At 44.6% G+C, this 17,308-nt stretch overlaps 1 protein-coding gene across 1 annotated transcript in view; it reads left to right on the top strand.

Annotated features, from left to right (window-relative positions):
- The window catches only part of rhpn1 (rhophilin, Rho GTPase binding protein 1), a gene marked incomplete at its 5' end in the record, with an annotated part of 72,802 nt that extends 71,257 nt beyond the window's left edge, over positions 1 to 1,545 (top strand). Inside the window, 1 exon segment of the mRNA XM_084308378.1 lies at positions 457 to 1,545. Coding sequence (XP_084164504.1) covers positions 457 to 666 — 210 coding nt within the window. The 3' untranslated portion in view covers positions 667 to 1,545.
- Positions 1,546 to 17,308: the final 15,763 nt, after the last annotated feature.

The raw sequence follows: 17,308 nt of genomic DNA, 5'->3' as shown, positions 1-17,308 counted from the left end.
ATAATATACAGGACAGTAACAGGTCTGTGTGTGTGTGTTCTCAGGTATAATATACAGCACAGGACAGTAACAGGTCTGTGTGTGTGTGTGTTCTCAGGTATAATATACAGGACAGTAACAGGTCTGTGTGTGTGTTCTCAGGTATAATATACAGGACAGTAACAGGTCTGTGTGTGTGTGTGTGTGTGTTCTCAGGTATAATATACAGGACAGTAACAGGTGTGTGTGTGTGTGTGTTCTCAGGTATAATATACAGGACAGTAACAGGTCTGTGTGTGTGTGTTCTCAGGTATAATATACAGGACAGTAACAGGTCTGTGTGTGTGTGTTCTCAGGTATAATATACAGGACAGTAACAGGTCTGTGTGTGTGTGTATGTTTCTCAGGTATAATATACAATATACAAGATGGTGTGTGTGTGTGTGTGTGTGTGTGTGTGTGTGTGTGTGTTCTCAGGTTGACAGGCGGTCGGTGATGCTCTCCCTCAGCGGCGACAAAGAGAACACCCGGCAGCGTATGCTGGGCGGAGCCAAGGGCCAGAGCTCCGCCTCTCTGCTCAACTGGAACAGGAAGAAGGACAGAGAAGGGGGCGGGGCCACCAAGAGACTGGGAAGCACGTTCAGCTTGTCGTTCGGAAGCATCCGGGACACCGAGTCGATGTACTGAGCCGGTGGGGCGTGTGGAGGAAACACTCAGGGAACCAAAAGGGTGGAACCGGTGATAACAGCACGCGCTGTTGAAGACGTCTTCGTACCGGATGGAAACATGGATTGTCTGGAAACGTGACAAAAAATGTGAGGTGTTGTCCCCGAGACAAAAGAAGGGATCTTTCTGTCCAGGCTAAAAAGGCTGTCCCAGACCAAATTCACTCATTGGATTTTGTTGACTAATCAAATTGTCACTTTAATTGACAAAGCGTTTTTTTTCCCTGCATTGTGCTCCCGTAAATTAATGCAAAATGCCGACTTGACTAACACACACTAGTGAATGTAGAGAGGAGCTTATAATTGTGCAGAAAAACTCATAATATTGAGAAAAGTATTGACAGAATAATTCTCATGCCTTGTCTCCGTTAGCTGTGTTCAGCCTGGCTGGGGCTAGCCATGGTATGGTTGGGTTTGTGTCTCCATTGCGTTTCTTGTCAATTCTCCGGTTGCTAGGCAACCTTTCAAAATTCACACCAACAACTGTGGTACACACAAGCTAAACCATGACGATACAGCAGTCCCAGCCAGGCTTTGTCCAGGTCTCACCAGGTTGTGAAAGGTGTCTGTCTCAGCCAGGGTGCAGCCAGGTCTGGCCAGGTTCTAAAGACAATGGAGACGCTCACTGTGTGCCAGACAGACCACCACACGGCTAAACCCTGGCTAGTGGAGACGAGGCCACAGCATGGCTAAACCCTGGCTAGTGGAGACGAGGCCACAGCACGGCTAAACCCTGGCTAGTGGAGACGAGGCCACAGCACGGCTAAACCCTGGCTAGTGGAGACGAGGCCACAGCACGGCTAAACCCTGGCTAGTGGAGACGAGGCCACAGCACGGCTAAACCCTGGCTAGTGGAGACGAGGCCACAGCACGGCTATACCCTGGCTAGTGGAGACGAGGCCACAGCATTAGGGATGGGTACCTTTCACATTTGAACCGATACCGGTACCGGTACCTGTGAATCGATACCGGTACCCAACGGTACCTTTTTTCGGTACTTTAGTCTCAAGAAATTTAATTTACCTACCTCAGTCGTAAAAAAAAAAATCCAAACTTCAAATAACTACAATTTCGACAGTTTTCGGCTTGCCATTGCTCCGACTGCTTTGTTGTTGAATCAAGTCAAATCCTAGGTAAGCATATATTGTGCGTGTGAACGTTGACATGAAAAGAAAAAAGTTAAAAAAAAATAATAATAAAAAACATTTTATTTTTATTTTTATTTTAGTTTTTTTTTCGGTTTCTCACTTGATTCGATACTCGGTAGTACCGACGTGTTTCGGTTCGGTACCTCAAAAGTACCGAATTCGGTACCCATCCCTACACAGCATGGCTAAACCCTGGCTATTGGAGACGAGGCCACAGCACGGCTAAACCCTGGCTAGTGGAGACGAGGCCACAGCACGGCTAAACCCTGGCTAGTGGAGACGAGGCCACAGCATGGCTAAACCCTGGCTAGTGGAGACGAGGCCACAGCATGGCTAAACCCTGGCTAGTGGAGACGAGGCCACAGCACGGCTAAACCCTGGCTAGTCGAGACGAGGCCACAGCACGGCTAAACCCTGGCTAGTGGAGACGAGGCATTCATCTACTAAGGAACCTAATGACGCTTAGTCAGCTGAAATACTATGCATTTGAGGTGGCACGAATGCATAGAAAGTAAATGGTAAGACGCATGGGAGACAAGCAGATCAAAAGGAACTACATTTAGAATTGATCTCAGACTCCGCCCGAACTGTTGCTTCCCTCGGACAAACAAAGATTGTCAAACGAACGAGCCAAGAAACTGTCTAAGGGCAGAAACTAAACACAAGTATAAATGAGGAGAGTATAATTCCAAGACAATTTAATTAATTAACGTAGCTATCTGAGAGGATCGGCATGATCAAAGACGGTTGAAGAGATGGACCACTTGTTTTACGTACAGTATGAAAGTACTTGTGATGTCGAGACTCTTTTTGATGTTGTGTTCCGTTTTGTCGTGAACCGGTCTCCGTGGCAAAAATACCACAGTCACCTTTGATAAAGGATAATTTCATAATTTCATTATTCAACCTCTCGAGGACAGTAAGGACAAGTATGTTGAAACAAACAAAAACTCCTTTCTGTTTTGCCAAAGAGCTGTCTTTCCTGGTTAGAACAGGAATCTCTTTTAACGACTACACTACCCAGAATGACTTGCACCGCGGCCTTGAGTGACAGGCGTGCCTATAGAGCCCGGGAAGCGTGTATACTTTCGACAACAAATGTTTGTTTCCGCGTTCGAGTTTTGCGCTCTGATTGGCCAGGTCATGTGACATGTGCGCCAATCGTGGGACAGCAAGTTCTGCGCCTATTTCCGGGTCTAACAGCCTGCAAACTACCTGGCGTTCTATCGCCATGCTCTAAGACAAACTCTAACCTTAACCAACTTCGAAAGAGTGCCTAAGCTTAACCGTCGAAAGAAGGGCAGGCATTCTATCGCCATGCTCTAAGACAAACTCTAACCTTAACCAACTTCGAAAGAGCGCCTAAGCTTAACCAGTGTAGAAACGCGCGTGGCCAATCAGAGACGCGGAAACAAACATTTGTTGTCGAAAGTATTCAGGCGCCCGGGAGCGTCTATACTTTCTACAACGGAGCTCGGTTTCGGGGTTCCTCCGATTGGCCACGACGCCCACGTGACCTCCGCTAGCACGCCCCCTTCCTGCCGCTCGCCAGCTTCAAGCGCCAAGCTCCTGCCACGCCGAGCTCTGTCATTGAAGTGGGTGGTGGCAGCATAACAGCGTTCAGCCTGATGTAATGCGCCGAGCTCTGTCATTGAAGTGGGTGGTGGCAGCATAACAGCGTTCAGCCTGATGTAATGCGCCGAGCTCTGTCATTGAAGTGGGTGGTGGCAGCATAACAGCGTTCAGCCTGATGTAATACGCCAAGCTCTGTCATTGAAGTGGGTGGTGGCAGCATAACAGCGTTCAGCCTGATGTAATCCGCCGAGCTCTGTCATTGAAGTGGGTGGTGGCAGCATAACAGCGTTCAGCCTGATGTAATGCACCGAGCTCTGTCATTGAAGTGGGTGGTGGTAGCATAACAGCGTTCAGCCTGATGTAAAGTAGCGATTTTATTGGTTTGTCATGAGTCATGACAAACCAATTACATACATATTCCAGTTAACGATATATTTTTTTAATAGTTTATGCATTCGCAAATATGACAGCATGTCATTGAAGTGGGTGGTGTTACCATCAGCCAGCGTTCACCCTCATGTAAAGTAGCGATTTCCATTTCATTGAGGAAGCTGGGAGCGCGGCGCGGCAGGAGCTTGGCGAGCGCAGCGCGGCGCGCGGCAGGAAGGGGGCGTGCTAGCGGAGGTCACGTGGGCGTCGTGGCCAATCGGAGGAACCCGGAAACCGAGCTCCGTTGTAGAAAGTATAGACGCCGCCCGGGAAGCAAGTGAGAACCTCTGATTGGATTGAAAAGTTTTGAGTGAGAGAAGCATGTATCGCTCGGGAAATAACAGTAGTTTTACTAAAAACTATTTTGGATGTCCCCTTCTCCCCCTTTCTTGCCTTTCCTAAGTCTTTCAAACTCAGAAGCTATGAACAACACACGTCAAAATCCCATGTTTTGTTCCTGATTTTCTTACACACGCTTTAAAGCTACTTCAGGAAAGAGAGACGGCCTTGTCAACAAAGCCTCATACAGATGCATTGTTTTACGTCCCTGCAGACTGAGCTCATGGTTGCCTCCTTTTGATCCGGAAGAGGATCCACTTCCAACTACCATGTCTGTGTTTTGGTTTAAGGTTATTGTGTCTCTTTTGTTGTTGACACACTTATTACCCTGCGCTTGACGAGAGGTCAGAGGAGCTGCAGACTGACCTTGAATCCCCGTCTTCAAATCATCGTGTCGTCTTGCCGTCTTTACTTTGCGCGTCGTGTCTTTAGGTAGAGAGGGATTTACCGTCCTCGTCCGTCGTCTGATATCTTTGTTTTTTAATGTTTTTTTTCTACAAGTGTTTTGTAGTTTTCTACAAGTGTTTTGTAGTTTTCTACAAGTGTTTTGTAGTTTTCTACATTGTTTTCTACGCACTGTGACTCTTAACGAAGAGGACGACTCTGTCCTCTTGAATAATGTGATGTGGGTGTTCAGCGACTTAACCCTGCGGCCCCTGAACACTCGACACTCTGGACCAACGAGACGTTTCCTGTCTTTACAATGGAATGTGGTACCGAGAGCGCCTGTGGGAACGTGTGAGGTGTGTGTATACAGCACCACGAAGGCCCCCGTCTGTGGCATCATTCTCCCTACGTGCCCAAGTTATGTTGTATTATCCTGAGGACGCTTGTCTGACAAATATGGAGAAAAAGAGAAAAAATCAAACTTGTTCAACATTATTAACATTTCCAGGTTTTAGAATGAATGGGATAAAAAGAATATATAATTTAACCCTTTCACTACCAAATGGTTAACACTTTCACCGCTGCCACACGACACAGGGTTAACCCTTTCACTACCACACTACAGAAGGTTAACCCTTTCACTACCACACTACAGACGGTTAACCATCTGTAGTGTGGCAGTGAAGGGGTTAACCTTGTGTAGTGTGGTCGTGAAAGGGTTAAAATATGAAATTCAGTCTAGACATGTACCACTGCCAACAGCGCACTGCTCTTCATTGTATATAAATACAAAAAGTAAAAAAAACAGTTGTCTTGCAAGTTAGTAGTAGCAAGTCAGCCTGTGATGTAAACCAGTGTTTGTCAAACTTAGGACCAGATGGTCCAGTGCTGGTTCCTATAGGACGCTGCTGAGCTCTCCCTCTGGTATATATTATACAATATATCATGTGTTTACAGTATTGAAATAGTTCTCTAGTCGTGATAGTTCTTAACGTAAACCATAACCAACCACAGAGATTGAAATAGAATTGTTTGCCGGTACCCTGAGCCAAAGGAACACGACCGTTCACAAGATTTAAAAAAAGATTGAGAAACACTGTTGAGGTTTTAAATCAGAACCCTGAGACTTCTGATTGTTTTGAAAGTCCTCCTGTTGATGATTGGTTTAATGTGAGAGAAAGACTTTGGAGAGGTCGCTGATCAGAGTCCAGCCACTGGATGTTCCTATAGTAGCATTAGCTAGAAAGAAAACAAACTCTTAAGGCTGTTGTTTGAGGGGTGATTGTTTAGCTAACATTTTGTTTGAACTGTATTGCATTTGTACGATTTTGATACAATTAGTTTTTTTTTATTGTAGCTAATTTTTTACTGTTAAACTCCTAAATAACGTGATCATAAGAAACCACCTATTGTCTTTTGTGCTGTGTTGGCTTATGGGTGTGTGTGTGTGTGTGTGTGTGTGTGTGTGTGTGTGTGTGTGTGTGTGTACTTGTGTTTGTATGACAGTGTGAGAGAATATTGTTTTTCCAAGTATGTGTTAATGAGTGATAATAATGCTGTTTGCTTTTCTTTTCGTCTGAAAATTTCAGACCGTCCCTAATTACCTTTGTGGGAGATTTGCACAGTATTTCTTTTTTTTCCCAAATGTAAATACAATAAACTCAAATGAACAATGAATGAAGAGTGAACAATCTTTTGGTTATGATGTCTGGAGGCTTGTTCTGATATGCTGTCACCAACAGGGGTCACTATAACCCTTGTTTTTGTAGTCGGAGAGCTGCCTTTAAAGGCCAAATCTGCAATTTGCTTGATTCTATAGGTGATCATGTGCATCTCAAATGGTTTGTTTTGTCTTGTAGATCAGAAGGTATCGCCTAATATTATATAATAATATAATAAAGACATGATCAATCAGAATGTATATATTTTTACTCATTGTTGCATAAATAAATGGAACAAATCCAACTGAAAACAATCAACTACAGATACAAATGTTTCTTCCATTCCTTTTGTTCATCCATGATGGGCCTAGACATTCATTTACGATTGGATTATAGATTTGGGGCTTTAAAGGAACATTTCACCCCAAAAACGACCATTTGTAATATCAATTACTCACCCCGTGTTGAGTTCCTGAGGAATCTTTTTTCTTCTTGCATGTCTTCATGTTGAACGTAGAATCCCAACATCTGGTAGCCATACTTATTATGAATTGAGGTTCACAGGGGCCAATTTTAACAACAGCAAAACTATATAACTAATTATATTGTGCTGTATAATCCAAGTTTCATTTATCCAGTCGTATGCTCAGTACTTCACAAACACATGCATTTTCCTCACAAGTTCCATTTGAAGGCAGAATTTATCGAGACAAATGTTTTTGATAGCAACATTTTAGCAAAAATGCATGTGTTTAGAAGTTAAATACAGGAGAACTCTGTGCACATGTGTGTTTGCATAATATCCTTGTTATGTGTCTTTGTGAGTTTGCATTTGTATGTGTGTTTATGTGTGTGCATAATACCCTTGTTGTCTGTGTGTGTGTGTTTGCATTTGTATGTGTGTGCATAATATCTGTGTGTCTTATGTGTACTGTACTAGTACTGGTATATGTGTGCCTGTGTGTGTGTCTATATGTATGCATGTGTGCACATATCCACATGTGAGGGGGGGGGGGGGGGGGGCTGCACAGAGGAATAAACATCATGCTAGATTTATGTGTGGAGGGGAAAGAGGAGAGCATTAGGACTTGAGTGACTGGAGAACCCTGGTGATTTTCTATTCATCTTCTCTGTTTATTTATTCATCTGGAGCTGTGGTGGTGCAGGAGGACAGACCCAGTGACCTGCAGACCTCTGGTCAGGTATCACTGAGGACTGTGTGTGTGGACACGTTCATGAGGACCGCTTTGGAGAATAAATACCAAATGAGGACTTGGTCGACGTCCTGATTTAGTTTGACGAGCTATTGTAGTGTCATGGTTAAGGGTCAGGGTGAGGCCAGGTTCCACACGATGTGAAAATCCGCCTAAAATATATACCTAGGTAAATGGAATATTGCTCCACTTCTACAAGGGCTATTTGCATATTCTTGGTATCTAGGTACATCTATGGACCTCAGGGAATGTATTCACAGTGTCAGAAATATTGTGTCTATTACTAGGCTTGCTTAAATTGTGATGAAATAAAGGAGAATATGAATTATGATTTTTCTTTGCATCTTTGACAGTGAATAACGTAAGGTTATGTATATAACCAAGTTCTATGAATACTGGTGATGCTCAGCGTCATCTGCACTAACCTCACTTCGTGCACATGCACTGAATAAAAATCCACAATGTACCTTTACATACCAACATCCGTCTGGCCACACCCCTATCCGCTACCTTCATAAGCAGGTGTGTGGTCACCTACTCTCCTCCTTCCCAAACTTTCACCACAAGGCGAGATCAAGGGCCGCAGTGGCGTCCCGACGCTGAGCATCACCAGTATTCATAGAACTTGGTTGTATACATAACCTTACGTTCTATATCATACTGGCTGCCACTCAGTGTCATCTGCACTACAGGAGCTGAGCGGGAGCCTGAAGCTCGACAAATGTACCCCGCTGAGGCCCCCCACAACCATCAGACCGGAGAGGACCAAGCCCCCCGACCCTCCCTAATGGAGGATACCCTCCCTATTGGAGGACGGGAGGGAGACGGATCCGACCGTGCGAAGAGAAACTCGAGCAACTCAACGCACAGGGTGAGCAGACCGTGGCTTGACCCCACGACTACGCACACGCACAACCCGCATGCCACCAGGGAACGAACGGAAGGAACAAACCTCGTTACTGCCCCCAAAATCACGGGGTCAAGAGCAAACTCAACTTCATGCGGTGGTTGTTCCTATAACCCCTCAAGAAAAAACTCCAAAACACACCTGTGGGTATACACTGGCTATACCGCAGTACAAGTGTTTCAGTTTTCAAAAAAGGGTTATTCCAGGCCTACGGGTCGACGAAACATAACCTCGGACCGGGCCCGGCGGCTCGGGAAGCACACAGGGCTACCAGAGGAGGTACAAAAGACCACCCCAACAGCCCCCTCTTCGCCATGCGTGAGAGAGGAGCGAAAAGAATGGAGAACCAGCCCCTTCATGATAGTGCAGGGTACAACATGTACCCAACAAAGGGTCTCCATAACGCCCAACCCTGTGACACCCGGGCCGACCCGGCATTTTTTCCCCCGAAAAAAGCACAAGTCCCTCAGGGTACCAGAACAGCAGATCTGCGTCCCCGGCGGACAACGGGTTAACTGACCTGGACCAGCGTGACCAGAACCAGTCCTGTGCCCTAACCACGCCGACATCCCCACTCCAAGAGAGGGGGTAGGTACGCGTGTCGATCTAAAACATGAAAAGAGGGCGCCACCCAGACAAGTCTGTGAACAGGGTTTATAACAAGGCCAAGTTATGTATGTGTGAACCCGACACCCGTGTTTATGTTGCAAGACACAGAAAATCTGATAGAGAGAGAGAGCGGCCTGAACCGCGGTAGCTTTACACACATGAGCATTACTGCAGACCAACACAACAGTGTTGCGGCTCAATATCACTGTTTAAGCAACAGAGCACACAACTAACCTCTACCTTTATGTGAAGACCTAACCTTCAGGTCGAGGCAGAAAAAAACCTTTTTCAACCGAGTGTAAGCTGCAGGCCTTGCTTAAGCTCTAACATGAATGTAGCGACCAACAAGACTTAAAGTCTAGCCCTTCTATCAAACCCACACTAGCGAAAGGTTTACACATCGTATCCCCATCATATGTTAGTGAATAAACACACAGTTTGTAACAAAAAATACAGTCCCTCCCAGGAGGGACTTTTTATTTCTCATAATCAAAATCATATGTTTGGGCCGGGAAGGGAACAGGGGGGACCACAGAGGGAAAAAGTCATTTTCAGCGACGCCTGCCACGAGCCGATCGGGACTTGCCACCCCGGGGAGCCCCGGAGGGATGGTAAAGGATAGGAGGCTGGTCACGACGATCCCTACCGTCACCTCCAGGCGTAGATGGGCCGGCTGCAGTGGCGGAGGCGCCCTCTTTCCTCCTGGCCTTCTTTGCCGAAGGTCCAGCAGTGGCGGTGGTAGCAGCGGCAGCTACGGCGGCGGAACCCCGACGACGAGCCTGCCGTCTGACTCCACCGGCGACATCGGGCAGGGGGAAATGAGGCTGGAGCACGGAACGCTCCTCCTGCATCTCCCTGCAGGTCGAGGTCATCAACTGCAGTGCCGACCCGAAAAGTCCAGCATCGGAGAGGGGTGCCGTCAGAAGTGGAGTCCTCTTCCTTTCCGGCACACGCGCCTGCTCCAGCCAAAGGTGGCGCTGGACTAGAGTGGCCAGGGCGCGTACTTTCCCAGCGGCGATGGCCTGCGGCTGGATCAGATGCAGGATGCTCCTGCCGACTGGGCGAGCTGATCATGTTGCAAATCGGTCAGCTCCGTACCGCCCGTCAGTATCCCGGACATGAATCTCCGTCGTTTGCAACTGCCGCCTCCGCCATGAGCTCGGGGAACAAAGCATGCAGTTCCCCCTGCATACTTTCCCCCACCGAGCTTGCGTCCCTCACATGCAGCAGACTACTGGTTACAGAGCCACATTCTGATGTGGCTAATAGCAGGGCATCCCGCCGCCAAGTCGGAGGTTCTAACCCAACATCCGCGTACGAGGAACCCCAAGGAGACCTATCACCCCACTCCAGTGTTACCTGGACGGGCGGCGGACATGTCTCCATTGGGGCGTCGAACAAGAACCCGTCCGCTTCTACCATGTAGTCCTCTGTTTCCATTGGCCATGGAGAATCAGACGCATCCTCATCCGGCTCCAGCAACTCACCAAAACCAGGCCGTTCGCGTCTACAAGCCACCATCCTACGACGGGAGCGAGCCGACGGAAAAAGTTTGCGTCTCAAATCCTCCGCCACCAGAGGAGCCGGCCGCCCAACAGCAGACGACTCTCCGGAGGCAAAGGAACAAGAGCCGGAACCAGGCCATCGCACAGGAGACGGCACTGGTGCACCAGCTCCTTGGAGAGGCAAACTATCTATCGGACGCCTACCGGGCGCGGCTGCCAACCACGAAAGAGGCCTCAACCCCGCTCCAAGACGCACGACAGAGGAGGCAATAGAGAACCGCTGGTGAAGGGTAACGTTGCTAGCGCGACCCTCCGAGGTAAACATTATGACTTAGCTTTTTCCTTTTTTAAATGTATGAGAGAAAGAAAAAAGCAAGAAAAAATGTAAACACGTAACTCAACTTTCTTCAGCTAAAACAACCTCGTCAAGTGATGTATACAACAGGCACTTCCTTGTGGTGAAAGTGAAGAAGGAGGCGAGTAGGTGACCACACACCTGCTTATGAAGGTAGCGGATAGGGGTGTGGCCAGACGGATGTTGGTATGTAAAGGTACATTGTGGATCTTTATTCAGTGCATGTGCACGAAGTGAGGTTAGTGCAGATGACGCTGAGCGGCAGCCAGTATGATATAGAACACCATGCATGAAATGACCAAAATTTAAAAACTGCCACTGATCTCGTTCAGTACCCTCTTGAGATCATGTGTACAAAAAATCTAAGGAAATTAATAAAGGGAAGATGATTAAACCGAAGGTTCTGTAGACGGTACTGAATTCTCCCATCCGGACCAATGCAATTTGAAATATTATTATAGAATATGATGCTTATACATTACCTTATTATAGCCAATTCGCACATTTATATATATATATATACATATATTATCTTTCAAATGCTCGAGTTCGATTTGGATTTAGTATCACCAGGCGTGCATAAGAACAGATAATGAAATCTACTGTAATCTAGTGTACTTTTTAATTTTCCCCACAGTGCAACCGTTTTGAAACTAATTTCAGATCTAATTGTTCCTACATATAACAATGTAACAATAGGGAGGAGAAACTAACTGCGTTTCAATATTTGTCAAAAACGTTACCTTTTGTGGCTTATCGCGAATCATAACAGTTATTGATATGAAGGGCGGCTACGTGGCGTAGTGGGCAAGGCGCTCGCCACGAAATGCTGGAGACGCTGGTCAGTTCGAGGCCAGCGCTCCACATTTGCTTTCAGTTTAGCTGGTCGTCCGTACTAATACACATTGGCCGTATTAGGGGGTGGGAAACTGATGGGTGGGGATCGGGCGTTGTGGACAGCGACTCCTACAGGTCGGTTGGTGCGCCTGCGCAGTAGAATCAGGAAGTGTCGGGGGCAGCGTGAGCCTCCCACGCGTTACTCCTCGCCACTGAGAGATCGAGCTGCGCAGGTGAAAAGATGCGACTGCTGTTACCTCAAGTACCGGAGGGGACTTGTGCTATGTATGACTTAGTCCACATTGCAGCCGGCTTGTGGGAGGCAAGAAACAGCGTTCGTGACAGGGGAGGGTTGAATTGGATGATATGAAATTGGGATGGGAGGAAAATATAGAAAATGGGAGAAAAAGTGGATCAAAAAAAAAAACAGTTATTGATATGATTCATTCAGAACGCTGAACTTTGAAACACCACAGTATCTGACAGGAAGTGTAGTTCGGAAAAATTCCAACGCTGGTCGACAGCTATGCATGTCCTTTACAAAATGGCCGCAAAAAGACTACAATTCCCATGGTTCAAAATGTCCATCTAATGGCACTTTTAACCTATTGCTAAACTAACGTATTGATGATAATATACATTCTACATGCTTTTGTGACATGTTAGTGATGTTAATACTTGAACATGTTTGACAAAAAAATCGCAACTTATATTCAATATTAAAAAAAAATATGGATTTATGACCAGATGTCATTTTTTGGGTCGGTACCGACCCTGTGGGGTGGAACAGGTTACATGGGCACACAAACAATGCTGATTTATTTTGCACATAATCTCACACACATACAGTATTCCCATTCGATAAACAGTTTTGCACACATTCATTTAGTTAATGAGTTTGAATATGTCCTCCAGTGATGTCAACGGAAGACACTGAATTAGGAAGAAATTAAGACCAATTTTGAGAATAAATCAGGAGATTTGGGTACCTTATTTAGTTTGACAAGCTATATAGTGTCAGGAGAAGACACTGCATTTCCATATGTGGAGTGAAACTGTGGAACAGTCTGAATGTTGTGCTAAAGCAATGTCCAAACATGAGGCCATTCAAACTGAATTTTGTAAGGGATAATGTATAGCTACGAGGTCATTGTCGCAAAATAATTGACCGACACGGAGTTTAGAATACCGAGGCGCCTCGCAATATACCTAATTCATTTTACACCATCGACAAGACGAGATCAAATGCAGACGCAGTTGTTCTGTGGCTCCGTCCGCTGTCAGCCCAAATAAAGTTATTATTATCGCCGGCAGGTGTGTGGACTGATTGCACTGCTGCAGTGTGTGTCAGTGGGCTTGATTGCGAACAGCTGTGAACAGCGGTCATTATTGCTCGGCAGAGGTCCGTTATCGAGTAATAACGGACCTCTGCCGAGCGCTATTGACCAATCACAATCAAGCTTTTCGGCGAATGTTAAAACGCCATGTAATAAAAAGAAATAATGTTCACGAGGTACAGGGATGAGGAAGGGTTTGGCATTCACAGGTGTTTAAATTTTTTTTTAATTTCTTTCATATTTTACATCTATTTCTTTTATGTTTTGCATATATATATATATATTTGTTTTGTAAGGTTTTAAATTAGTACATTCATTTTGAGTAGTGGAAAAGGGGTAGGATTAAATAAGTGTATACTTCTTCCTACTCCTTTTCGAACATGTAAATTGAGTTATCTTTTTTTATTATTATAATTTTTTTTATTTCATTGCTAGAGATCAATGATTTGTTTTAGTTTTTAGTTCAAATAAAATGTCTGGCCCTGCACTTGTAACAACAGTAAAATGGTAACTTTCCAGTGTCCCTGGGACCCAGTGCTTCTCTGAGCATAATTTATTGTAAGGTATATTTTCATATACCATAGAGTTTTTCCAACAAAACTACACACTGCACCTTTAAGGAAAGAAAAGAGACTGGTCACTCGCAGACACAAACATTTACAAATTTGATCATTGCTTAAAATATCTGAACGGCATGAACTCACACACACACATTTATGTGAAATATGGGGACCTACATATAGACTTACATTGACTATATCACCGACCTAACCTTAAAGGGGAATTCCCTTGTTTTAAATTTTCCATGATGTCCATCATATCATTTAAATGAATAATAGGGACAACCGTTTTTGTAATTGGTCCAGTATTGTGGGAAGTGTGGAGGATTATTATACTGTCCTCTTTGAGGTCTTTCACCCTTCCCCCCAAATTATCCCCTCCCTTCCCTCAAATCTACAGTTTATGGTGTGTGCCCCCCCCCCAATCAATCAATCAATCAATCCCCCCCCTCCTGACTATAAAGGAGCCTCTCTCTCATTCTCTCTCTCAGTTCCCTGGTGTCCTAGCTAGTAGCCTGGAGGAGAGCCTTTCAGTCATATCTTTGACTATTTTGTATGTATTGATCACTCTGAGTTAATAAATCGTACTAACCGGATCCATTCGACCGAATAAGTTATTACATGTTTCCCACAGAAGTCTCGCTCTGAAACCCCACAAGGTGTGAGTTCTTGCAGGAAGAGTACGGTGGAATCAGTGAGTTGGTGAGGAAGATGAGGTTGTCTTGCTGGGAGTACAGGAAGCCTCATGTTATCTAAGAAATTAAAATTAAATTAAAAATAAGTGGTTTGCACATAATCTGAATTGTACCAAGAAACTGTTGAGCCACACTTCACACAGTTTTCCTAGACTACCTTTGTTGGACAGGGACAAGCAACTAACGGATGAAAACACTGTCTGTACACTGTGTGCCTTGCAGACCATCGGGTCTCTAGCGATAATTTTTACCCTGATGACTACTGCCGGTCCAAGAGAAGAAATACTACACCAAAGCGACTTTTCCTGAAGAAAAATGCTGTTCCAAGAGCAGAGAGACCTGCTGCAAATAGTGCAGAGTGGAGATAATGTTATTAGCTAAAAGTTATTGTATTGACTTGGCATCAGTGCTCTCGAAAGCTTGGCAGGATAACTGCAGAAACAATCATTCAATGAGCCAGTAGTATGTGCAATATACCAACTGAGTCATGACTGATTATAGAATATCTATATAGATTTATTTCCCCTTCGCGACTTTTTTTGCAAACATTAGAAAACACGCCCCTGGCTGCAAATAATGCAATGGATAAACAGAGACCGCAAGAAAATGCTGCATTTATAAAAATGCTGCATTTTTATAGAAGCTTTGATTAAAATCGTTTTACAATTTGTTCCTCACATTTTACCCATTCACTCACACACCGACGGCGGAGGCAACCATGCAAGGTGCCAACCTGCTCATCAGGAGCAGTTAAGTGTCTTGCTCAAGGACACTTCGACACGCTGCCCGGGAGGAGCGGGAATCGAACCGGGAACCTTCAGATTACCAGACGACTGCTCTACCTCCCGAGCCACAAAGGTCTCTCTCTGTAGGGATCCTTTACATAATGTTGCCAGACACTTATTATAACAGTCTGAGCAGTGACAAAAAAAACATTTTTAGTGGATGACGGGCAGGTTTGCTATGTGTGGTTACATTGTGATTACATTGTGATTACATTGTGTTTACATTGTGATTACATTGTGTTTACATTGTGGTTACATTGTGATTACATTGTTGTTACATTGTGATTACATTGTGTTTACATTGTGATTACATTGTGTTTACATTGTGGTTACATTGTGTTTACATTGTGGTTACATTGTGATTACATTGTGGTTACATTGTGGTTACATTGTGATTACATTGTGGTTACATTGTGATTACATTGTGGTTACATTGTGTTTACATTGTGGTTACATAGTGGTTACATTGTGGTTACATTGTGTTTACATTGTGATTACATTGTCGTTACATTGTGATTACATTGTCGTTACATTGTGATTACATTGTCGTTACATTGCAGCCCATTTTGAGGCTTCCCGCTAAAGCGATCTCCCTCAATACTGGACCAATTACAAAATGTTTTAATTAATTTAGACCCCATGTGAATCCAGGTTTAAAAATACCGGAATTCCCCTTTAAAGGGGCACTTCACTGAAAAACAATACTGAGTTATATTGCTCTTAATCTCACACATATCCCAAAACTGTAAACAGTATTTGAGAGTTAATGAGTTTGAGTATGTCCTCCAGTGATGTCATCGGAGGACACTGAATCCTTGTGTTGATTAGGATGGAAATTAAATTAAAATAGGGGATTGCAATAGGAGTTTGTTTTTTATCTCCATTTCATTGAGCTGTAATTAGCACAATGCAATAATGCAGTGTCTTCCGATGACATCAGTGGAGGACATATTCAAATTCATTAACTCTCAATAACTGTTAAACTACATTAATTCAATTAATACATTAAACTGTTGAATGGGAATACTGTATGTGTGAGATTATGTGCAAAATAAATCAGCATTGTTTGTGTGCCCCTTTAACCCTCACCCTGACCCCTAACCATGACATTACAATAGCTCGTCAAACTAAATCAGGGCGTCGACCAAGTCCTCATTTGGTATTTATTCTCCAAAGCGGTCCTCATGAACGTGTCCACACACACAGTCCTCAGTGATACCTGACCAGAGGTCTGCAGGTCACTGGGTCTGTCCTCCTGCACCACCACAGCTCCAGATGAACAAATAAACAGAGAAGATGAATAGAAAATCACCAGGGTTCTCCAGAGTCACTCAAGGCCTAATGCTCTCCTCTTTCCCCTCCACACATAAATCTAGCATGATGTTTATTCCTCTGTGCAGCCCCCCCCCCCCCCCTCACATGTGGATATGTGCACACATGCATACATATAGACACAGACACAGGCACACATATACCAGTACTAGTAGTACACACTCACACACACACACACACACACACACACACACACACACACACACCGGTACAAGTAGTGCACACTCACATACACACACATACAGTCACACATAAAACATACCAGGGCCCTATTCCCCGTACCTGGTTCAACTAAGTCGATCAAGAGTCCCATTATCCAGATTCAGTTAACCCGATGTTTGAAGCCGGGATTTTCCTGTTCCTGGAACGCTGATTCAGTCTCGTTAACTCGAGCCAGACTTGAGACTCTGGATAAGTGCGCGCGGCCGCTTCAGTTGAAAAGACAGCAGGTGTAGATCGCAGAAATCCGGATCTTCTAACGGCATTGATTGATTGATTGTTTTACAGATTGCAGGCGGCTCAATAGCCTTGCCGACAAGTTAAATGCATAATCTATAGGCTAATTTTAAATCCCTCATTACCCCAATCAATCAGATTATATTTCTTTAAACGTTCCTGCTGGCAGTAGGTTTATGCATTGAATAATCAAATGAGATCTTGCTAGCGAAAATAATTAGTTAAACTGTTATGAATAAGGATACGGCTCTCTTACCCATTGATTGATGTATGGTGGATCTTTTACTTATCTCCCCTGTGGTGTAACGGTTTCTGCTTTTGACTTTCACACAGGCGGCCCGGGTTCGAATCCCACTTCTCCTAGTCTTTTCCTTCTTTTTGCAATGTAGGAATAATTCAATTTGGTGCACGTTGAGAGCTATATAAAGAATGACATCCTCAATGCATGTAGATTTATAATATTTTAACTTAAA

Source organism: Notolepis coatsorum (genome assembly GCF_963971535.1).
Source record: "Notolepis coatsorum genome assembly, chromosome: 2".
NCBI lineage: Eukaryota > Metazoa > Chordata > Actinopteri > Aulopiformes > Paralepididae > Notolepis > Notolepis coatsorum.
This window is presented reverse-complemented; position numbering and strand designations above follow the sequence as displayed.